Below are 25800 nucleotides of genomic sequence, written 5' to 3' on the forward strand. Positions count from 1 at the left end.
TTTTTACTTCTACTCTTTAATTTCTTTGCTCTTGGAGGTTGTAGTAGTATAGCCACTGGGTTTTTACAACATCGAAAATGGCAGGCTGGCTCATAAAGTTCAGGAACCCTACCTACGATAAAGACCATATTTAAAAAGCTAGAGTGAAAAAAGGCAGTAAGAGGGAAAAACAGGAATATGTATGAAAAAGTAGTATTTGTGGCTCTTTCGTTGGCCAAGAAACAAAGATTTGGTTTTGTGAACCTGGATAGTGACACTTCATGAAAATATTTCCAGTAATAAATGAAAAGTTATGTAGTTTAGTGTTCCTCACATTAGAGTACTTATCTTCCTATACTTCTATTTTTTTTTTGTATTCTATTATAAATTATACACTGAACTCAGAACTGAATATAAATAAGAAGACCAAATACTTTTTATTTTATTATTTTCTGTGTCTCATTTATTCGTACTCTTTCCTTCTGAGGGAACCTACTGTTTGGCATAATGTCAAAGTGAAGGCCGAACTTGTACTGAAAACAAACACATAGTGATTGAGCTGATTTTATGTGAAATTACTATAAAACTAATAAAATTAAGCAAATTAAGACCACTAATTTTGGCAGATTGGGGTTGAGTGGTCCTGTATTTAAGTGTAGACCAATTCTAGAGCTGCACAAGAGCTGGGATTTAACCCTCTCACTTTACAGATGAGGAAGTGTTGATGCGAAGTGGCCTACCTGAGGTCAAGCAGCCCTTTAGCTTCAGGTCCAGACTAGTAGTAATAGCTGCACTATTGTATACACTTGATGCAGGTAACACTGGTTTACCAACGAGGAAACTGAAGCACAGAGAAAGAACTTGCCCAGCTTCACACAGCTCACACATGTCAGAGCCAGGATGCAAACCAAGTCCTTGCTTTTAACCACCGGATGGTTTCGCTTCTCCCTTCAGTTCCTTGTTCTCTGCTGGTCACCATGCTGCCACCTGGAATGGTTTCAGCATAGCAGCTTTCCCAGTGTGTGGCTCCTGCAGGTGTTTTCTGTACTTGAAAATGATATTAGCTTTCTCCCAGTACATCATACAGTGATTTCAGAGATGGTTCAGAGTGAATGAATATAGTCTGTGAGTAAGGACCCTAAAACAGGAAACAGATATCTACAGGCCTGCATGTAGTGAGAGCAGTCCCCTCAAAGACACCTACCACTAACTTCTGCGGGGGTATCATTTGGATTCTGTTCTAGTCTTTTTTAGTTCTCAACCATGGTTGAGAACTAATTTCTTTAAGTTGGTTCAAAAGCCAACAAATGAAATTGGTTGATGCTATACAAGCCAAGGGTACTTAGTTACTTGTTAAATATCTACTTCTCTGGTATAGATCACAGAAGATAATTTCTATTTTTGTTCTTTTAAGTGAATTGCAGTATGTATAGCCTGTGTCTTCATGGGAAATAGCTGAAAGAGATCCCCAGGAGCTTTAGTATATAAAACTTACTATAAGGCTAGATTCACTCCAGAATGGATCTGTTTTAGATATATGATCCATTGGAGTTTATACTTGAGAAGAGAGAATCTGAACACATTTTACGAGTAGCACTTGTATAATCTGTAAGTCCATGGGGTCCAGAGGGCTCATTCATTCAACAGAAAATTACTAAGGTTTGGTATCTCTGGAGCTTTCTTAAGGGAAAAATGGTTGTGCTTTTTGCGTATCAGGCCCTGTGAGATGGTAGGCTTTTAAAAATTTGTTTCAAAGTTGTAATAAAAATTTCTCTCAAACTTTAGAGCATTTTTTTAATTCATCTCATATGCATTATTTTTATTCAAGACAGAATTAAAGAAGTGTCCTGTTAATGGTACAAGAAAAGTACTGTTGGTTGTCAAGTCAAGTCAGTTGGAGGTTTGGGTATCTATGTAGAGGCATTTGAATTGAGCCTAAAGGTGTGAGTAGATGTCCATGTGCTGGAAATGAGGAAGGACACTTGAGGCTAAGGACATAGTAACCTGAGCAAATAATAACCTGAGTACAGGGAAGGATGCAGTGGGAAGTGAGGCTGGGGACTTGATCAGCCAAAACTGAGAATGGTATGCTGGGAACAGGAAGGTGGCATGCTATTCTCTAGGCATTAGAATGTTTTTGAGAAAGAGCATGAAACTTAGCCTACACTTGTACGAGAACTCCAGAAGAACTGAGGTTGATTAGATAGGAGTAAAGGGTCATTGGTCATTGAGTGTATTGGAAGGTTCCTAGGTTACTATTTAACCTTAAAACTTTTTTTGCTTGTATATTTTTGAATGAAATTTTAGTTTTCCTATAGTATGCGGCAGGGGTCCTCAACCCCTCTGGCCGTGGACCAGTACTGGTCCATGGACTGTTAGGGACAGGGCCACACAGCAGGAGGTGAGTGACAGGCCAGTGAAGCATCTATATTTGCAGCCGCTCCCAAGCGCTAGCATCACCGCCTCAGCTCCACCTCAGATCACTAGGCTTTAGATTCTCATAGGTGCACTATCCCTCCGTGGTGCCAAAAAGTTTGGGGACCCTGGTATAGGGAGTGTAATTTAAAATGTTTTTAATGTTAGGTACCTTCATTATAAAGAAAAATACCTTTGTCAGGATTTTTTTTTTTTAAATTTTATTATGAATAAAGGCAGTTCTGATATCAGAGCTTGAATGTGATAACTTGATTGTCGCTGTAACTTGTAAGTAGATTTGAATCTTTAATATTTATAAAGCCAAGTGTCTGGCATTCTTCCTTACTAAGTAGATAACACTGATGTAGTGGACACATCAGCAACTGTAAAACTAGAATCAGTTAGCGGTTTGCGCTGCTTTCTACAGTTAGTTTAGAGAAAAGTAGAAAACTATGTATGAGGTTGATATGGTTCCTCTGGTGAAATTCGTGAAGTAGAAATACCCAGAACCAAAGAGCAAGAGGACTTGACTTGCAGTTCTGTGCCTGCAACTTTTAAAATATGCAACTCAGGGAATGTCTGGTTAACCGGAGTCTTTTTTTTTTTTTTTGTAAAATAAGTGTAAACTGTCCACTTTACAAGGATTTTATGAGACCCAAGTGATTTCAGTATGAGAAACAACAGATTTTAATTCTGATAGAAAAAATCAAACACCCGATCTACATATGTTCTTCCTCAAACAGTTTGACTGATATTTCTTATCTTGCTTAAGGGTTGGCTAAATTCACTGTGATTCACCCAACACCCTTGTGTCAGCCAAGTCAGAGCCTGGCAGCCTACCTGACTCCTCCCTCACCTTCATTTCCCGTATTTAATTGGCTACAGCCAGTTTTACTACTTTTCTCATCATCCTGTGCATTCGTTCTGTATTCATCACCTTATATTGAGTCCTTTCTGTCTGTCACCTGGACCTTTGCAGTAGTTTACTTAATGAGACCCTTATCTTCAGTCTCTCTTCCTAACAAACACTTACATAGCACTTAACGATTTCCCAGTGCTGCTTTAAGCACATTATGAATTCTAACTCATTTCATCCAGTCACCTTCCGTAATGCCACCCAGTGATTCCTCTCAATTCTGGCCAGTTTTCTTACCCACTTTAAGTCTTGCTCTGGCTCCCTTGTCTAAGTATTCACACTTCTTTGGTCCCATCTCCCACACCCTGTATCCTGTTTACCCTGGCCACTTGCTTTGAACAGCCATACAGTTTATACCTCAGTAGAGAGTGTGCTTTAGGCATTGATAGATGGCCCTTGGATTTATTCTGGGGAGTTGGTGGGGAACTTTTCTATTCTATTTTGTAAAATAAAAAATTCTGGGGAAGAGAAACTATTAAAATGTTTTTAAAATTTTAAATAGTTACCAGTATTTTTGACTAATTTTTTAAAAGCTGTAGAGCACAATTATTTTATTTAACCACATTTTTTCCACATGACTAATTTTATCTAATCTTCACAGTAATCCTTTAAGGCAGGTCATTATGATCTTTGTTATTTGCAAATGAGGAAACTGAGGCTGAGAGAGGTAACAAAACTTGATGGGGCTGAGACCTGAGCCTAGGTCTATTTGAGTCTATAAACCTATACTTTTTTCCTTGTGATTTTGCCTTTCAGTTTTATTTAAGTTCTCTATTGGCACAGGGGATTGTTTCCTGTGGAAAAAGTCCTCTAGGACTGAAGACAGATAGATGTGGTTCAATGACAGTTTTTGTTTTGTTTTGTTTTTAATCTAAATAGCTTTTTTTTTTTTTTTTTGGTCTTCTGGAAAGTCAGTCTTTCCAAGCCTCGCTTTTTCCTCTGTTAATTTTATAGTGCTTTCTAGGCGTTATCCTAGAGAATTGGAAACATTTGTGGAACAATAGGGGTGTGTGTGTGTGTGTTTAGTATAAAGCATCATCAGTGACTATAAGCGGAGGTAGTGGTATCCTCATTTGTCATAGTGAGCTTTCCCCAACCTTTGGCAAGTATTTTAAATGGTATCAATGGGAGTTACTTCTGCAAGTGTTTTTGGTTGCTGTGAAGTGACTCGCATGTGACAGCACTGTGACAGCGTGTAAAAATGTCATCTCTTGGGTGACTGGGAGCTGGTGGTGTTGCAGCAAATTGTGGAATTTAGAATCTCCCGTGGCAGGACCAAAAAGCCAGCCTGAGCTCCAGTAGGACAGGACTTTTAACACCCCTGGTGGATGAAGAGGTGGGAAGAATTCACACCTTTGCTATTATTGCTACTTTTACTTTCTTCTTTTTATTTTAAGTGGTTGGGGTAACGATATTTTGGTAGGAGTGGTGAGATTGACTTAAAGTGTGTTTAGGTTTTATTTTAACAGCTCTAGGTACTAGGATAGGAACTCAGAATGTGAAAGTAAGACTGTCTAGGTGATTTGACTATATAGCTAAAGGAGAAATCTTAAAATGAACTTTAAGCATGATGATGCCAAAGTGAATTACAACTTCTACAGACCCCAAAGGAAGGAGTGTATCTTCTGCGTGAAAGTCCTAGATTAGTAGGTTTCTTTGGCTTCTTGGATGTTTTTGTAGCTATTGGTCTAGTTTTGTCTTTTTTTTGTTCTCCCTTCCTCCCTCCTCCTTCTTTTCTTACTGCTTTATAAAACCAGAGTGATATTACTTATCATATACTTCAGAAATAAAACTTTAAAAAGTTTAACTTCGTAAAGCTGATCGCCTGGACCGATTCATCAATTTTGAGTGGGTATATATGCTGGGAGAGGAGTTAAGGGAGGCCGGGAGCTTGGAGAAGGGTGGGCAAGCAAATATTTTTGTTCTCTAAATTTTTTAAATATCTGAACTTGGTCGTCTAAAGTGTACTTTTTATTTTAGAAGAAAGATGCTATATACACGTAGTTAACATGGTTGGTGCCATGAATAGCACCCCCAACCTCTCTGTTCCCGTACCTGGCTGTATTTATCTCAGAGGCACAGCTATCATCATATGAATGTTACTTCCATAAAAGCACGGGCTTTTGTCTGTTTGATGCTTTATTGGATGCCTAGGAGAGTGTCGGAGTCAACAGATATTCAGTAAATATTTGTGTAAGGGTAAAAGGGGGGAACAGAGGGAGGGAGGACCTTTATTTGGTTTATTGTCTGTCTCATCTCACTAGAAGGTAAAATTGCACAAGGAAAGGACTTTGTTATGGTCATTACTGTACTCGTAGAACCTAGAAGTATGTCCAACACATAGTAGGTACTTTAATAAGTAATTGCAGAGAGAATTTATGTAAATTTGGTTGTGTAGACTTAATTATGTAATTATTCTAAGCTCGTTGGTTTAGTCATATGGATGTCCCTTAAAAAGTGGACATTTTTGTTCCTGTATACCAACACTGTACCTAAAGTATAAGCTATGGTAATGTAGCACAGAACAAAGGCCACACAGCATATTGGTTAAGAGCTTGACCTCTGTAACTACAGCTGCCTGGCTTGAACTCCAGACCCAGCTTTGCCATTTACCAGCAGTGTGACTTATGCAGTTACTTATCGGTCTCCATGTCTGTTTCCTCCTTTGTAAAATGGGAATAATGACAGTACCTATATATAGGGTTATTAAAGAGAATTGGTGATTAATATCGAGTGCTTAGAATAGTGTACAGAGCATAGTAATCATTCTAGACATATTTGTAAAATATGTTAAAACAAGTTATGTATGGCTATTCTTGCTAATTCATTCATGGTAGACAATGAAGAGTGGAAAAGTTTTTTTGCTATTCACATGGCCAGATGAGAGTGACCCCTTTGGTCTATCTCCAGATGAGCTGGAATTCTTAAAGAGAGGAAAGCAGGAAGTGACAGATAGGGTTTTATTTTCTTAGGAGATGATCTTCCTGACCTCTTCCTACTGATCTTTCTGCACTCTCATTAGCGAGCTGATTCTCTTTAAAATTGCGCACATGATTTGTCAAATGAATCTGAGGAACCCTCCATATATCAGATTACAGCAGCTTTCACTGTAGTTGCAGTAAATAGCACCTGGGGGAGACTCAGGATAGAGAGGATGTGCTGACAGGCCGCTGTAGTAGGCACTGCATGGTGTGTGCAGACTGCAGAAGGTGTTTGCAGGGTGAGACTACACAGCCATGTGGTGAACGTGTCAGCAGGAGAGGGCAAGTGCTGGGCAGATGTGCAGTCCTGAGCCCACCAAAGAAGTGCAGCAAAGCTGTGGTACCGGACAGTGAAAAACAGGTAAGAATCTGGAGAGAGGGAAGAAAGCACTAATTGAGATGGACAGTATCTAACCACAAAGTGTACGTAAAGCCTCTTGTTCTTCAGAAGATGGAAGAGTTAGAAGAGAAAAGGAAGAGAGAACAGAGAGAGCAGAACTGACCTAACATCCCCTGGCTAGATAATATGATTTGGTACTCGACGTGTGAGGGCAGGTATTTGATCAAGTGACATTTGTATTTACAAGTATACTTTTGAGCAGTCGTAATGTTTTGTCTAGGGATAGGACACTTATGTTTAATTAGCTAATTTTTACTTATTCATCCCTGCTGTTGTTATTCTCAAGTAACTTACATTAAAAGAAATAATTTCTACATTGAGACCCAGGTCTAGCAGGGATTGGTGTGTGTGTGTGTGTATGTGTATGTATATATATATATATATATATATATATATATATATATATATATAGCAACTCGGCTCGAATAAGGAGATATCTGCAAACTCTCTGGCTGCTGCTTGTGAGGTAGAAGAGGGCTGTGTACCCCTGACCGGCTTTAGCTACATCTTGACCTGCGTGCTCAGCAGGGGTCAGGGATTCACTGATAAATAGTGATATAAATTATTTAGCAAACTGTGTACAGTATTAAAATCGTAGTCATTATCCATGTAAGGATCATCTAATTTGTGGAGCACCTATTGCCAGTTAATGTTGATCAGAGTTCATACATTCCCTCCATGGCCAACTCCGAAGCATCTTCTGCTGCCCACCTTCTTCACTCTATCTTTTGCTACCCAGCATCTGATGGCCAGTAAATATATACTAATGCTAATTCAATCCAGCAAAAATGTGAAAAGAAGAGAATTTTTTGTATAAAAATTATTCATTGCATTCTAAAATGTGTGGAACATCCATTAATATGAATAAATTAGAAGGTTGAAGATCCAACTAAAAGTAGTTCAGTACTTTTTAAATTGAAACTGCGCAGTTTTTCTCCTTAGGTTTGGAAAAAGCAGAATATGGCACTTTAAAACCATTATTTTTTAGTCAGAACTTTTCCTCAGTAATATAACCAATCAGTGATAGAATATTGATCATTTCCAAGTATCAGATAATCACATATGAAAAAAAGAAACTAAGAAAAATTTAGATATTTATAATTTAACTATAAAGCATATTGAGTGTTCAGATGCCTGTTTGTGAATTAATTGCTTTTGAATTGACTTTTATTTTTAATGATTGTATCTCTAAATAGGCTTTTATAGAAGGAAGCACTAAGGAATAATGTTTTATGCATTAAACAACAACAAAAAAGCCATTGTTATTAGTTTCCTTATTATATAGGAAATGTATGTGACTATCTCTTTTTTGTTGGTAGGGATTTCAGAGAGAAAAAGCAAAGAATTAGTCCAAGGAATTTCTGATTGTTACGAGTTTGACATTTCTTTCTTTAAATTTTCTCTGGAAGGATGAATTTTCTCTCATTCTGTGTTATAGTAAATATTCTGCTTAAGGATATTAAATGTTCTTGTTTACAATTGTATTTGACAATAAGAGCATCCTTACTAAGTCCTACAAGGGAGGTTACTGGACTCTGGCAGATGAGATAGTCCCTCGTACATGTCTTACTTTTCTCATGTGTCATGGGACCAAGTAACACCTCATTCCTCCCCCTTTGAAGGAGGGAGGTTTTTTTTTTTTTTAATGTGAGTTTATGACATATTTATTTATTGATACTGTTAATACTCTCCTTTAAATGAAATTTTAAAAAATCGAATCATTTGAATTTGGAGAAACAGGAAGAGATGTGATATCTTGGCATGTATAGGCAAGTATTCTGTATAGAGATATGGAGTATGTTCTCTAAGTCCAGACCACCTGTCTCCAGCAGTGTGTGCAGTGTCTCTTAATCATAGCTATTAAAGGCCATGGTCAGCTTCAGGCCATCTACTCATTCATTGACAAGGAAATGGAATCCAGTTGCCCTTGCTTTATTTCCCTTTGCCAAGTGAAGAGTGATACGGTGTCATCAGACATTTTTAATGCCATATTAAGGCAGTGAAGAAACAGCCAAAAGTTGTTTCTCATGGAAGACGCAAACATGGACTGTCCACTGACATTTTAAGAGCCTTCCAGGAAAACAAGTTAGTCCATGCAAATGATTCACTCTTCCTTTCTTGTCCACTGAATGGAGATTCACTGATCCCAGTTTGCACAAAGAAGCTTCTGTGCAAACAGTGAGCATGTACATGTTTGTGCATAATTTTTTTCTCTTTATTTACCAAGCTGTTTTGCAAATGATTCATCTCAAATTTTTTGTGAGGTGGTTGTACTGAAGTTGACTTGATAATATTGCTGAGAGTACCTGCTCTTAAAAGCTGGCCCAGGAAGCTGCAGCTTGGTGTAGAAAAACAAAACAAAACAAAAACACAAAAAGCAAAAGTGTGAAAACTTGCGTCATTTGGATCATGCCCCCAGAGGAGTATGAACCTCTAAAAAGGTGAAGAGTCCAATTAATGATTGGAAACCAGTGCTTCTGAGGCAAATAAATGCAGCCTACTTCATTCACTTGGCGAGTTTGGTCAGTTTCTGTGCCACTGCCTGCATGTAGGTGATGCTGGTGCCCTCTTCTGGAGTATTGAATGCAGGACTGAGCAAAATGAATGAAGTTTAAAGGAACACCGAGGAGACAGGACTTCTAGGTGATACTTATTAAAATTCTTTATCGGTAAAGATTGACTTTTGGCATCTGTGCTAAATGGAGAAATAGTTATTAGGAGTTTTGCTAATTAGGTTTTGTTTATGGTTCTCTTATAACAGCCCCGAAATCAGTAAGAGATGGAGTCTACTCTAGAGCAGTGTATTCTATATAAATGTCAGAATGGGTTCATTTGAGGCAATTTTCCTCAGAAAAGTCAAGCATTAATTTCTCGTAGGAGTGAACATTTGTATACAATACAAATAGCTATTTTCATATTGTAAAATACTGTCAGATGTAATTATCGCATGATGATGCAAACAAGCAAGCAACAATCTTAGTGATGGAGGAGGTAGGAGTAATGATGAAAATGGGTGTGGTGATAGGAGCTGACATCTGTGGTCTACCATGTGACCGACACTGCACTGAGCATTGCATGGATCTGTTCACTTAATCTTCACAATACCATGGAAAGTTTGTCCTGTTACTTTCATTTTATAGATGACAAAACAGGCTCACAGAGAATAATGAACTTACCCCAAAGTCCCGCATCTGGTGATTGCTGGAACCAATGTTTGAACCTTGGCAGTCTACCGTGATAAAGCTTTTTGTGAGATCCTTGCTTTTGGCATCTTCTAAATTAATAATTTTACTTATTGACAAACTGAGTACTTACACATAGAATCCCATTAATAAATAACAGAAAACCTAATTCTTTCCCTATGATGGAATTGTGTTTGGATGAATACACTGCTAGACATACTTCTGTGTTGACACATTTGGGGGTTCCTTGGTCATACTGCACACTATAGCCTCTCACCAGGTGATCCTGCCCTCCAAGGTGAGGTGATTACTATGCCTGTGCTGAGTTACCACAGGTAGGGGATGGTTGCCATGGCTACCAGACAGCTTGCGTGGATATCCTGTGGAAGCCTTACACTTATCATGTCTTCAAACCAAACTCATGGTCTTTTCTCCTTCTGTCGCCTGTTTCTTTGTGTGCACACGCACACCGTTGTGTTATACATCCCGCTCTTTCTCATGTATTGTCTTTCTGCCCAGCTTCTAAGTCACAGTTAGCCTTCTGCCCTCTCTGTGAACACCATTCCACATACATCCCAAATCGCTCATGTTCTTTCATTTTACTTCCTAAATATCTTTCAGAACAGGCTTTTTCTTTATATTTACACCTTTTAATTCGGGTTCTTGTCCCTTGACCAGACTCTTTTGATAACTTTCCTAGCTGGTTTCTCTGCTGTCAGTTTTGCCCCCCCAGCAGTTTTTCTTCCATGCTGTATGCAAAAGTGATCTTACCTCAATCCAAGTCTGATTCAGTACCTTTTTCCCTGGTTCGACTTATAGTGATTTCACATGGGTTACAGTGGTGGGCTCAAAGTCCTGACATCACATCAGCATCATCTTGGACCTAAAAAGAAAAGTACGGAGGCCACTTCAGATCAACAGCCTGAGAATTCCCTGGAGTGGCGCCCTGGCACATGTCTTCTCTGAAAGCTTCACGTATCCTCGTATCCACGTATCTACTTGGATATCGAATAGGCATCTCAAAGTTAACATGTCGAAAATGGAACTTCTTCCCCTCATCTTTGATGGTCCTCATCTTAGTTGACAGCAACTCCACCCTTCACTTTGCTCAGACATCCCATCGCCATTTTATATAAAAAATATATGTATGTCTACTCCCAAACTGAGATTTCTGATCTTTTTTTTCCCCATAGCAATTATCACCTGCTAACATATTCTATACTTATTATGTTTGTGGTTTATTTTTAGCTACTCTGAGGTAGAAGAGTTTTGTTGTTGTTGTTGTTGTTTTATTTACTGAAATATTCCAAACACCTAAAACATTGCTTAGCATATGTTAGGAAATTTGTTAATATTTGTCAAATTAGCAAAAACATACATACCAGAAAATGACTGACAGTAGCAAAATGAACAGTAGTAGAAGTTATAAAAGACTTGGGTACTGGAGTCTCGCTGCCTGTGTCCAGCCCTGAGTCACAGTTTTCATCTGTAAAACGAATATACTACTACCTACTTCTCAAGATTGAGGATTAGATGAGACGGTTCCCAGGAAGCACTTATCCCGTGGCTGGTGCATAGTAACTTAAGTATGTTAAGTGCTGTCAGGTGAATGATAACCACTGGCCATGTGGGAGTTGTTCTGAATCATTTCTCATTGACATTTCTTTCAAGATTAGATCACGTACTTATCTCTGCAATGCCTGGGAAATGAACGCCATAGATGATGATGGCCAATAAGGTTTCCTTCCTTCAAGACAATATATGCTTCAGGGCTTTCAGTGTATCTTGCTTGTGATATACTCAGAATTCTTCTTGACTGACTTTTATTCCTCCCACTTGTTGTGTGTTTGTACTGGCTTTCCTGAGTCTGTTGGTTCCAGGCTCTGCGTCTGTATTTTCAGCCTGAAGAATGGCAATAGGGTCATGTTGCTCCCTCTGGCCTTTTTATTCCCCTTGCAATTGGAGTCATTTCTTCCCATTGTTCGGGATTCTTCTGACTTGCCTTTGCCTAGCTTATGGATAAAACTGAAATGGCTGTTCGTTGTTTTTCTTTGTACAGCTCTCAGGGTACGTTTTATAAATGCAGTGAGGGAAAGCTTTAACATCTTAGCCTAGTTTATTTTTTTTATTCTAGTTTTAGTACTACAGTTAAAGAAACATTTAAGGAATTTTTTAAAATTTAAATTTAGAGTAAAATATGAAATAAGGCAATATATCTGGTACCTTCTGCTGATGTCAGTCACTGTAGAACTTTTCCAGGATTCGTTATAATTAGTTAGAAAGTTAGTGCCACCTGTCATTGATGCAGAGCACAGAAAACAATGGAGGATGTGGACATAGCTCATTGCTCAGTTTTTACAGCCTTTTGACAGATACTGAAAAACTTTAGCCTACTCTGGCAATGTGGATACAAAGTGAAATTCAAGGCAGTGGTAGGTGAGAGATGAGATTTTGAAAAGGCAGAGCTATAATAAAAGTATATATCATGTACTCTGAAAATGCAGCAGGGCAGACTTGGAGTATGATTCTTAGAAAAGTTATTTCACCTGGTTCCTTTAGGATCAGCAAGAGTTTGCAGAATTTTGGGCACCCCAGAATTTTTGGGTCGGGGTCAGGAGTGGCAAAGGAACAGCGTGTGAAAGAGGTGTGCGAGCACAGGTAATACTTCCGTGTGGCCAACACATGAGGAAAATGGTAGGGGATAAATCTGAAACAGCAACTGGAGTCAGCTTGCGAAGGGCCTTCTATGACATGCCACAGAGTCTGCATTTTTATCTCGTGGGGGAATTTTGTAAAAGAGGCATATTACCACATCTGTGGTGGCAGTATGCAGGATGGGAAAGGAGGGTGAACATAAGAGAAAAGAGGGTTTTTCTTTTGTATTTAGAGGACGTTAGAGAAGAATGGATAGTTCATAGGCAACTGAGAGAAGGTCTTGGTAAAACTATAGAAAAATAGTAAGAATAAAAAATCAAAGAAGCAAGCCAAAACAAACCCAGAAGGAATCTGATTGTGAAACACGCTACCAATTGACTAGTGCTACCAGTCGGGGAACACCATTATTGCAATTTCTCAAATAAAATTTAGAACAAACATTTCAAGAGATAGAATTACCAGAAAAAATATAAGATATCCAGTTAAATTTGAATTTTTAGATAAACAATGAATATTTTTTAGTGTACCTATGCATATAGAATATTTAAGACATATTTAAACTAAAAGCAATCTTTTGTTTATCTGAAATTTTTATTTGGAAACTCTAGTAACCCTTGTATGACTAAAAGGTTATGAAAAGGCCTGGTGATCAGATTCTATGATCTGATTCTCCTTTTGATGATAGGGTGTTCCGATGTTTGTTTTGAGGTGTGAGGTACAGGCCCAACCGAAGCATTTGATAGAATACAAGGGAGATCTTTTGGGAAGTCTTTTCTAAACTTAAGTCACTGGTAGGAATTTTACCTTATGAGATTGTAAAGAAGAAAAGGGAAACTATAGAAAAGAAGGGAAAAATCAAACTACTGAAAATCTTTAATATTCAGTAGACTAGATAAACAGTGTCTTGTGTTTTCTAAGAAACAAAATGGGGTGTCATCCCGCTGAGAGAGATCATCCAGTTTGCTTTATCGAGTCTGAACAGGCTGGGCTGCCACTGTTGTTTATGCTCTTGACATACAGTGGCCCCTGTGTTCTGGCTCCTATTTTTATTGAGGCTGTAAAAACATTACAAAAACCCCAACAATGAACACTCTGCTGAGAATGTGAGGTCATAGTAATGTGACCTCACAGGGAGCCAGGACCTAGGAATGCCTGGAGGAATAGCAATCGCTGGAGTTGTGGGGCGCAGGATCCTGGGGAGGGGCTTCGAAGAGAAAGTATGGCCCAGACGCCCCCCGAGCTCCGTGATGAGCCTGTTTTGGTGTCTGTCTGACTGCTGGTGAGTTTGTGGTGCCCTCATACTGCAGACTTTGTGATTTAAAAGCAATCTCTGTTCTTGTTCCAGTAATCTCATAAATCGTGAAATGGGACAGAATGCAACCAGGTATTTAACCTCACTTATTCCTAATTTTTTTCACCGAAGGGTTCCCCCCCCCCCCCAAGAAGATCCAGAGAAGTCTGATGCATACAGATTTTAATACTACATATGGTGAACGTGAAGAAAATGAGAAATAGACTAAGCTGGGCAAGACAGTAGAAAGAGGAGGCAAAAATGAGGAACGAGAAACATGAGAAATAGAAATGATTTTGGCCACCGTGTTTTTAAAAATGTATGCTCATTAGAATAAGTCTGTATTTGAACAAAATCTTTGCAGTACTATGTACGTGGTATAATCACATGGTTTGCCTGGAGTGATTAAATATATGCCATGAATTTGCCCTGAGACGTGAATAATAAGTAGCAGTTTTAATTGAGAAGAAAACCTTTTCTTTGACGTTATCTTGTATGACACAATAAAGAGAACACAACTCCAGGGATTTTTTAATTTATAAAAATTACTTGATTTTAACTAAAATAGTTCTTAGAGTATATAATTTCCATTTCTAACACTTATGTGGGAAAACACAAAGTTAAATTGGCTTTAAAAAATTTTCTCGTATGTCTTTAGTTATTATAGGTTTGCCACATATATAATTAAGTATTCAGTTTTCTGTGAAGATAAAATTCACAAAACTGACCACTAATGTGAACTCTATATAGGAAGGTTTGTAATGAAAAAATATTTAAATGTATATGCATGAAGATCTCATCATGATGAAACAATTTATTGTAATTTCTGCTGGAAAGTTGTTTAATGTTTAGGAGGGTTACCAAATATCTTGATTGTTTAGGAGGGTTACCAAATATCTTGGTTTGCTTGGGTCAGTTCCAGTTTGTCTGCTGTCTTAGCATTCACTGTGCTTTAGCATTAGACTTTGATTTGAAAAAAAAAAAAAGTGTTATCATTAATAATTGCAGTAAAATAAGCCAGAGTGGGTTTGATAAACTTTCACCATTGTATTTCCAGTTTCTCTGTAGTCTCATCTGTAAGGTGCGAGTTGACATGTGTATTGAACAGAAGTTTCACATAGCTGAGTCTTTTTCCTCCCTGATAGCCCACTTTCAGGGACTGCATGTGGAATACTTGCTGATAAAGTGAGCTTGCAGAGGACGTGCTTCCTGTCTGGCAGTGGCTGGGGAAGTCCGGGACCCTGCAGCCCCTGGGAGCGGCTTGGTGTAGCAGCTGCTTGTGCAGTAGCCCAGCTGCATCTGAGCGAAAGTGAAGCTGCCTACCACCACTTAGTTGGTGGATCAGTGGGAAATGAGAAATTGTAATTTAGGTAGAATATGTGACAAGATAGAGATTGAGCAGTCCTGCTTATAAATGTATCCATTTTTGCTAAAATAAGATTTGTCATTTACTGTATGATATAAGCTTACAACTATTTTTTTTTATTGGTAATGCTTTTTTGTACTTATAACAATTATAGGTATATATTTAATGATTTTATCAGCCCTGTTTTCTCTTTAGAGTGTCCTACTTTAGGCAATAAATAGTAACCTTATAGTTCAGGCCAACTGAAAGAACTGTGGGCTAGAGCAAGGACATGTACACTAGGCCTTTCAGCCCCATTCAGCCTTGCCCAAAATGGCCTTTACATTATTAAAGAACAACAACAGCAAAAAAAAAAACAGCAGAAACAGAAAAGCGTGTATGACAGTATGACAGGGACCTTATGCGACCTGCAAGTCTGAAATATTTACTATCTGGTCCATAACAGAAAAACTCTGACTACGTCTAATATAGTGACTGATAAGTGTGGTAAGGCTACTTAAGCACATAGTTTATCATGAACATAGCTTTGTTTTGCTACCAAGTTAAAACGAAGATTTGGACATTATTGTGTTTTCATTGGCTTTAGTGTTATTAATGCATGATGTAGCATTGTATGGCCAGCCACATACTGTAGTTTGTGACCCCTTCTAGAGCAGAGGTCTCCCAGTGTGGTCTTTGGGCCTTCCCAAGATCCTTTCAGAGTAAGTTTGCGATGTCAGTGTTATATTTTATGATAGCAGTACATTATTATTTTTCTGTTTCACTGTGTTGATATTTGCACTGATGGTACATTGCAATGGTGGGGGCCTTAGCACAAATCTAGGCAGTGGCACCAAACTACTCTAGTTGTTGTTGTATTCTTCACTACCATGTGCTCAAAAACAAAGGCAAATTTCACCCAAAAATGTTTTCGATCAACCCTGAGTACAAGCCTTTTTAATTGCTCATGTGATGAAATGAAAAATACTCACAAACCACTTCTGCTCCTAATGGTTGTCTCTAGGAAAAGCACTAGTATGTAATTCCAATTGTGAGCTATAAACTAGTTGCTCTTTCATGGAATATCATTTTTCCTCCAAAGTATGACTGAAAAACTATGATTACTGGCAGATATTTTCTCAGAAGTTAACAGACTGAGCCTATTTAAGGAAAATAACTGACAGTTTTTGTTGTTAATAATAAAATATGAGCTTTCAATCAAAAATTAGAATTGTAGAAAACTTATAGCTGCACCAAAAGTGTGACAGACTTCCAATATTTAAACTTTCCTGAAGATAGTTGTGGTGGGTGACATTAATGAATGAGGTATTTTAAAATACTGTATAATGAAATGTGTCAACAAATATTTTGCAAATGATCATCGCATGTTGTAGAATCATGCCTAGGTAAAAGAGCCATTCAGAGTGTAAGACAGGTTTTAATATGAGAACAAAAAGTTCATTGATAAAATTTTAGATTCTATATTCCAAGTAACCTTAAAGAAACAACCACTCATCTTATTTTGGTGTTATATCAAAAAAGAATATCTAAATTTTAAGTGAAAAGATTATTAAAATACTTCTTATGCTTCTAACTAATTATCTTTGTGAGGCTGGATTTTCTTGGCATATTTCAACAAAAACCAAACGTGGTTACAGATTTGAGAATCCAGCTGTCTTCCAGTAAGCCAGCCATTAAAGAAATTTATTTAAAATGTAGATCACAGTCACTGTCTCACTAAACTTTATATTGTTTTGGAAACTATAGTTATTAATAAAAATGTATTGTTTATATTAATTAAAATGGATTTATTTTAAATGAATTAATATATGAAAAATTTCTGTTTTAATGACTAATACAGTGAGTGTCAGTAGATATAACACACATGAACGAAGGTCTTTAGAGTCCTCCATACTCTAATGTAATGTAAAAGTCCTAAGACCAAAAGGTTCATCCAGGGTTTAAGCAATCACGTCTTTAGTGTGTTGAAATATAGTATCTGAAAATATTTTTATAAATAATTAAGCCTAAAACAATCTAATTTAAAATTTTTTTTCATTTAGTTTTACAATATCATGAAAATCTTATCAGCTATGCTCCTTTTTGTCACACAAGAAAAATCTTTTCTTTTTTCCCTTTTCTTTGTCAATTCTCATAGCAATGCTGGAGTGAAAACTGCACTGCTAGATGCTCATTCTGACATGGGGAGCACTGAAATTTTGGAAAAGGAGACCTCTGAAAATCTCAGTAATGGTACCAGCAGCAACGTAGAAGCAGCCAAAAGGTTGGCCAAACGCCTTTATCAACTAGACAGATTCAAGAGATCGGATGTCGCAAAGCACCTAGGCAAGAAGTACGTTCTGTCTCGAGGCTGGTGTCTGGGTGTATTTGAGTGTTCGTGTGTTCGTGTGTGTGTGTGTGTGTTTTAATAGCTTCAATTTTAATAACCAAGTCTTTTCTGTTTTCTTACAGCAATGAATTTAGCAAACTAGTTGCACAAGAATATCTGAAGTTTTTTGATTTTACAGGCATGACGCTAGATCAGTCTCTCAGGTATGAGTAAACATCACTTTCATTCTTTGCCTCCATATAATTCTGAGAAGAGAACATAATGTGCTGAAGTTCAAATCTGATTGTTGTTTTTTTAAGCCCACACTTACTTTGTGAATTTAGCTCAGATTATACTATAAATATTAAATGTAGAAAGAGAAAAATACGTTGTTTTTATGAAATCACACATGAACTCGTCATATTCTGCATCTAGTAAATGACATAGTAAAGAATGTTGGCAACGTAACTCTTGAGGAGAAATGGAATCTGTGGGAATTTGGTTTTCAAATGATCAACTTTTAAAAAAGACAGTTTACAGAATATAGAATTATGATATTTTTCCTAAGCTTTTGTTTACAATACCAATCACTTTTTACAATAGTACTTTGGAATTAACTCATAAATGGAAGCAAATATCACTGCGATGATCAGAAAGTATCTGTAAAAATGTTTCAGACAGTAGCACTTTTGCTAATCTATTCAAATGAAGGTGTCTCAAACTGATCCTTACTTTTCACACCATATGGTACTGTAAATCTCTAAGAGCGGCTGAAGATAAAACCCAGTCAGCATTTAATCTTACAAACTTAATAACATGTCAGATCCTGGAGGAATTCTGAGATCATCTTGTATAATCCTCTAGTTTTACGAATTAGGAAACTGAAGCCTGGTGATTAAGTGAGGATGTTTGAATTATAATGCACACAGTAACTTATTTGGTGGCTTTTGCATGAATCAATGGTACTCATAGGTTTTCCAAAGAAAACAGGTAAGAGTAGAGGAAAGATCTATATTTTTGCTCTGTTTTCTGATATGTTTTATGAAAAAAAGTTATGAAAAATTAAAGTTTAATCAATATAATTTAGATTAGCAAACTGTAAATAAGGAAAATAGCAACATTTTCATCTCAGGAATAAGGTTTATATATGTTGCTTTTAATAATAAGATTTCTTAGAACATTTCAAATGATTTTTTCCTTCCCATCTCATGTTTAGGGAAATGCATATACTTTGTCAAATAAGGGACATATGGACTTATGTTTGATTCATAGTACTCTCAGTGACTCTGATTTAGATTGATATGTGTTTCTGGAAGTATTTTCTATTCAAAGACGTTGTATATGTAAATTAATTTCCTATTATGGAATAAATTAAGATTTTATCTCCCAATTTCCTCCTCATTTAACAATTTAATAATATAATGTGATAATAATAGCCAAAATAAAATAAACAGAAATCTACTGCACATAAGACAATATGATTGTAATTTTAACAGTGGACCAGTGGCGATTACAGTGATATAACAAAATGACAAAAAAAGAAAACCTGTGATTCGTGTGGAGTTTTAAAGCATAGCCCATGTGATTATACATTCAGTCTTAAAGGTTCTTTGATTTTAATCTAACTGATCTTTCAAAATGACTACTTGACACTTAGTCATATGGGGAAATTATCTACCTTCTCGATGCTTTTCTTCCTATCTTGGCCACTTTATAGAATTTAAATGTCAATATAAATTTATACTGAATGGCCATCTAGTAAGTGATTTCTTTTAAAATAACTGTAGAATAATTAATTTATTTTGTATAATTTTGTATAATTAATTTCTTATGTTTATGTGAATTATCTTTAACTGTCAAACATAAAGAGTATGGTAACATTTTCCCTTTTAATTCTTTTTTAGGTATTTCTTTAAAGCATTTTCTCTTGTGGGAGAAACTCAAGAACGAGAGAGAGTTTTAATACACTTCTCCAATAGGTATTTTTATTGTAACCCAGATACCATTGCTTCACAAGGTAATCTGATAGAAATGCTTGAATTTCTTTTTTATAATAAGGGTTATTTTCTTCATTATGAAAGTTATATTTCGTTGTGGAAAATATGAGAAATTATACAGAAGAAAATGAAAATCATCTAGATATCTGTAATTACTTAGAAATAACTATTATTAACAGTACGATTTATTCTTTCTGGCCTATTTACACAATTATCTAATGTCAAATTGGAATCCTTAGAGAGTTGTTTCCTACTGCATTTCCCTTTCATTGTATTTTCTCATGTTATCAAATATTGTTTAAAAAGCATGATATTTGATGACTACATGATATTCTTTCATTTTCTTTCAGTTATTCTTACTCTATTTTCCCTTTCCATAGTATGACAGTATATCTAAAATTGTTCACACTTCGTCACTCTGAGATTTTACCTGCAAAGTACATTGTAATAAGTTAAACGTGTTTCCTTGTTACTTCTTCCCATACATCTGATCTCTACACTTCTTGATAAAGTACATGTGTGCTCAGTTTTGTGTGCAGCTTTGGGAACATTTACAAACCTCACTGGAGTTCATGGTGCACTTCTGGTGCTTTTGTTTGATCTTTGCTAAAACCACATTGATCACTAACTTTGATTTACGATTTCAATGAACTATGAGTTTATGTTTATTGTACTATTTGTAAAAAGTAACTTTAAACTATGTAATTGTTGATGTACCCAGTGAAGAGTGGTCTTTCCTCATTTCAGTTCCTACAATAAAACGGTTTTTAGGGTTTGGAGTCAAGCACGTTCACTACAATTGGAGAATCTTTCATAAATTACAAATTCTAGAAGAATCACTGAGATTAGATGTATTAGAAATAGTAAATATCTCTTAGCTTTAGTATTACCAATTAATTAAGATAAGTGTACTTGATATTGACCAAAGTGATTGTTATTACAATCTGTAAAATGAGAACTTGTCTTTATTCTTTTCTTTGACTGTACTTAGACCAGTTATTCACTGTATGTATCACTGTCAGCATTGACTACAGAATGAAAGGGATAGAAGAGGGTTATTTTTGTTAAGGACCTTCTTCAAATGTAAGATGTTGACATTTCCTTCCCTTTTTTTTTTGGCGAGGCAATCCTTGGTCGACCTCACAGATTGCAAGAACCTTGTCAGTTTACAATCCCTTATTTTTCATTTTTTATGCCTACAACACCTGGTCTTCTTCCTAGGTGATCTCCCATCCAAGTACTAACCAGGCCCGACCCTGCTTAGCTTCCGAGATCAGATGGGATCGGGCTTGTTCACGGTGGCATGGCAGTAGACTAAGATGTTGACCTTTTGAGTGAAATAATGAATATCAATTTGTGTGCTCAACTGGCCACTGATAACAATATTTGAGAGTTGGCTCCTGAGTTTTACAAATACTTTAAGCGGTTTCTTTTAAATGGATTTAGAATTTGTGGTAATAAACTGAAACTAGAATAAATATACTTTTAGGCATTCAGTAGCATCTACTTAGAGATATTAATAGAGATCTCTAACACCTCTATTAGAGATCACCTATTATACCCAAAGGTATACTTTCAAAAAATAAGTTCTTTAATTTATGAATTCAGTAATTGGACAGGCACCCTCTACATTTAACATAAATTAATAAGATTTTTCTGACCCTGCAACTGCTATTTTTTTTTTTTTAACTGGGATTAAGAATTGCAGGGTGAGAACAGGGAGGAGAACCAATTCTAAGATTTAGAAATGAGAGGCTTAACTCTTTGTGCGTTTTCCTTTTTTTTTTTTCAAGGAAGAAAGAGAGTGATGTATCTATATAAATGTGAAATGATTCTTCTGGTTCAGGCAGCTTTTTCCCCTTGAATATTTAATCTTTTAATCTTCACAGATTATTTTAATATTTCACTTTTGTCTGATATATAGTATTTTGGACTATTCAAATTAAACATTTCCTTTAAAGAATGGCAAGAAAGAGGATAACTATTCCTGCCTGTATATTTCTAGCCAGAGAACTAACACCCAAACGGTAAAAGTGGAAAATGCAAATCTTGGTGTTAACTTCTTCTCTAAATCAGTTTCCTCCCAGAAAGTAAAAAGAGTAACAATATTAATTTATTTTTATTTCCATATCTTGCATTAAAGAAAATTGAGGACATATAAATAGTAAGATAAAAATTATAATCTCACTATCTAGAGATGATAATCTCTCAATATTATTATATATTCTCATTGCTGTATTTCTATTTAAATGGAATCATCCTGCATATAATGTGTTTTTTATATAATAGTTTATTGTAAAATACCTTTCCATTTCAACATGTATACTTGGACAACATTTTTAATGACTTAAAACATAACAGAATTGTTTAACGCCTTAAAACATAACAGTATTTACTTGTTCCCTATTATAAGTAGTGTTTCTTTAGATATTCTTTTATTTTCTCTAGACTCATATTTGCTTAGTGTAAAGCCCTCAATTAGATTTGCTGCATCAAAGGACATTGGTTCCAAGCATAAGATATCAAATTGTCCTATCAAATTGTCCCTGAGAGATAGGAATAATTTACTTTATCCAGTATAGTACAACTCTGTGCACTAAGGTTTTTTTTAAATAGTTTATTCTTATCTATTTTCTGTCTTGCCAAACTAATATGATTAATTGTGCCTGGCAGCAGTATTGTGTTTTTATAAGTTCTTAATATATGCTATTTTAATTATAAGGAGTTCAACAGGAAATAGTGAGTTAATGCTTCTGTCCTTGTCTCTTTCCTTAGATGGAGTCCATTGCCTCACCTGTGCAATGATGCTTCTTAACACAGACCTCCATGGCCATGTAAGTGTAGGTGTGTGAACTGTTTTACCGAAATATGAACTATCTTGGGCTTATCTTTGCTTTTGTGTTTGTCCACATTTGTTCTCTGTCTCCCTTTTTCTCATTCTCTACATGGCAGGTAGGTAAACATAAATCCTTGGAAAAAGAACTTATGTCATATGCTAGCGTAGAGCACAATTTTAAGTGAACGCCATACTGTCAGCGCTTCTAGAGTTGTGTGTGTTCTGTATCTTCTTTCTCCACTGGGTGGCAGAGATAGAGCTTTTGCTTTTTGTATTTTGTTGTTTGTTTTTTGGTTACTTGTTAGGGTTAATATTTTATGATGGGAAGAGAGGATATAAGTTAGATCTGAAAACGTTGACTTCGTTTTCACTAAATACAGTAGTAACTATTAGGAAATCAACCTTTTTTACACTCCTCAGCTCACCTGGTTTTTTACTAGTTGAATTATCAAAATAATCTAATTACTTACTCGTCCTCTATTTAAAATATAGGATGAACTTCTTAATTCTGTAATTATTTATATAAACTTTCACCTTTCATATACATGTAATTTTAACATTTTACTTAAATTGTTCATATTAGAGAAAATGCGAACATTTTAATTAAATATATATCAATATGGTCTTAGCCTAAAAATTATTTCATAGCCCCACTTTCATTTATTTTGAAGAGAAAATCAAGTTTCTTGAAATTTAAGTCTTAATCATCCCTTGATGCGCTATATAATTTATTTTATCCTTTAAAAAATTAAAAGAAAGTAAAACTTAAATATTACTTCAGATTTGTTCTATTCCAAAAGGCCACATGATTCCCTTATTTGAAACTATGGTGCTCCTCTTTAAGAAAGCAGAATGGATGGGGCCATTAAGATATACCAAGGGGGGAAAAAGGGTTCTACCATCAGAAAAGTAAAGAAATATAGTAATAGAATCATAATTTTAACTCTGTCTTCAAAGATCTACCAATCCTTAACTGGGAAGTTCCTTTTGCAATTTGTAAGAGGTGAATTTAGAATAGTTTAGTGACTAGTAGACATATGTAACATGTGTCTGGAGGTTATATAGACTAAAAATGTAGATACTTTTAGGGGACATTCTTGAGTAATAGGGCTGTAATGTGTCTTGTGGAAATCAAAGTACTGAGATTCCCACGATATGAGCCTTAAAATCAATATCAGAATCTCATATTCATCCAGCTTGTTATGGGGATGACCAATCAGTGGACGGTCCTGACCTCTGTTTTCCTATTACCAGTGAAGTAGTTTTCACTGCTTTTTTATCTGCCTGTCTCCTTCTTTTCCTCTCATTCAATTTCTCAACCTAACTTTCCTCTGAAGGTGACAATTTTGAATATGTTTGTCCACATAACAACATTGATCCAAGCCAGAGGTTCCCAGAGCAAGGAAACTTCACATCAGATATTTTGAAGTTTCATTCGCATATGAATATTGTACATTTAGTGTCTGTTGACTGAGAAAATGTCTAATAAAGAAAAAAAGGAATTCAGTAACAGTTCAATTCTTATTTGAAGGTTGAAGATCTCTTAGAACTTCTGTGGAAGTTGCTAGATTTGAGGGGATATGTTTCTATTAAAAACTGGATAGCTTTTTAAAAAGCTAATATTGATTGAATAATACTTTCAGATAAACATGTATCTTTGTAATCACAGTAATTTGAAACATAGCAGTAAATAAAGATGTGAGGCTTCTTATTTATTCCGATAACTCAGATGCTTGCTGTTCAAACAAGCTGTGGGTACCCAGTGTCTATAGCCCACAGGTTCAGAACCACAGATACTGGAATTTCTCTGGCTGTGTCTTTGGACTACTTTTGAGGAGTTGAAAGGAGATTAGTGACACGTCACACTTCTTTTTGGTAACTAGACAGTTTGTTAAAATGAACATTTTAATATCATCTTGATTTATGCCGGTCATACATAGTTAACAATTGGCTATAGTGGCAGAATTACATGGAAGATGGAGAAAATGATAAATATAAGTAAATCACTCTATATCATCTTCAAAATTATGTTTCTGGTGATTATTCTCAACTTCGTTTTTATAAATGTGTGCTATATACTTAAGGTAATCTGTTTAGGTTTTGTTTATTAGAATTTTTTATCCTTATATGTAATGAGTGCTGTTACAAGTCCTGAATGTGTAGTAATGATCAGAAGAACTAACCATATGAAAATGTGTTTTTCTTACTTTCCTCCTCTGGATTCATTTTTAAAATAAATTTTCCTTCTAGGTGGTAAGTTTTCTTTCATGATTCTGGATGTAGCTTCTCTTGCATCATGATTGCCTGATTTATTATAGTGTCTGTTTGACTTACTAGCATGGCCCCTATGAAAGTGAATCATTCAGAATATACAGTAAGTTATTTCTAACTTCCGTTCCTTTTCACCTTCTCCCTATGTTGTACTGCCTGGGCCATCGCTTCTCATTACTTACTCCAATGCCAGAATAATTCTCCTGGGGAATGAACTAATAAATCATTTTTCCTTTTCTTCCTTACCATCACATCATGATAGCAATACAACAGCATGGCCTTTTTAAGATGTACTCATGTTTTCAGTGTGGGAGGCATAACTTGGGAAATTAACTTCTTTGGGCTGTTCTTTGTGAATCTTTCATGTGGTTTCACTTACTCAAAGGAATGATGCATTGAAAATGCATTGATAATGGGGCCTTTGCTCTTCTTGCTAATTTTCTTACTAATAAAATGATAGAACGTATACTAATATAATGAATCTAACAGCATTACGTGTTGAGTGCCTTTATGTCTGTCTTTTTCTAATTTACTCTCTCATTCAACAAACACTTGGAGGGTGTCTACTCCATTCCAAGTTCTGTGCCCTTTGGGTAAGGATCAGAAATAAAAGAGACACTCATGGAAGTCAAATCTCTCTTCTTGTAGTGTTGGCTAGGCTGACCTCCATTAATTAGATTCAATTGAAGAAATGTTAACAGGTGATGGCAGTGGAAAGATATTTTAATTACACATTGGATTATGGTTAAACCTCACTAAGTAGGCTAGGAAAAAAACAATCTGAAGTATATACAGTATTTGGGGGAAAATTAATATGTTATCATTATTTCATTGGAGCTAAGAATGGCAATTCTCTTCAATACTTAATTTTTTAAAATATTAATATTTATCATTACCTTGGCAATAGTATTGACATGCTTTTAGTTGTCCGCAAGTGGTTTATTCTCTTAAATACTTCATCATTGTGGTCACATGTCTAATTTGCTAAGTAATCTTATTTTTAAACTGCCTCTTCCTCTGTGAAATATATATAAATTAAACGTGTACATACAAATTTCCATTAAACTGTGGTTTATTTTTCTCTTGCTGTATTGAAACTAAGTTGTATTGAATTTTGTTTGAACTGTCAACAAGGAAAAAGTGGAAAAATTTTTTAAGCTTTTTATTCTATTAGAAATGGTGTGACTAAAAGGATCTGTCATG

General features: G+C 35.9%; 1 protein-coding gene and 1 pseudogene across 8 annotated transcripts in view; one reads left to right on the forward strand and one right to left on the reverse strand.

Moving 5' to 3' along the window:
- Positions 1 to 25800, forward strand: part of PSD3 (pleckstrin and Sec7 domain containing 3) — a 487816-nt gene that overhangs the window by 270738 nt on the left and 191278 nt on the right. For 6 of the 8 annotated variants that reach the window (XM_036228767.1, XM_036228768.1, XM_036228769.1 and 3 more), the window contains 4 exons: positions 17323 to 17517; positions 17637 to 17717; positions 19398 to 19510; positions 22266 to 22324. In XM_036228767.1, the coding sequence (XP_036084660.1) occupies positions 17323 to 17517; positions 17637 to 17717; positions 19398 to 19510; positions 22266 to 22324 (448 nt within the window). Of the gene's footprint in view, positions 1 to 11144; positions 13808 to 13877; positions 13913 to 17322; positions 17518 to 17636; positions 17718 to 19397; positions 19511 to 22265; positions 22325 to 25800 lie in introns of those variants that run through there. The other 2 variants (XM_036228770.1, XM_036228774.1) reach the window with 2 other exon arrangements.
- LOC118609538 lies at positions 20684 to 20805 on the reverse strand (annotated as a pseudogene).

This window comes from Rousettus aegyptiacus, unplaced genomic scaffold, assembly GCF_014176215.1.
Source record: "Rousettus aegyptiacus isolate mRouAeg1 unplaced genomic scaffold, mRouAeg1.p scaffold_m13_p_11, whole genome shotgun sequence".
Classification (NCBI taxonomy): domain Eukaryota; kingdom Metazoa; phylum Chordata; class Mammalia; order Chiroptera; family Pteropodidae; genus Rousettus; species Rousettus aegyptiacus.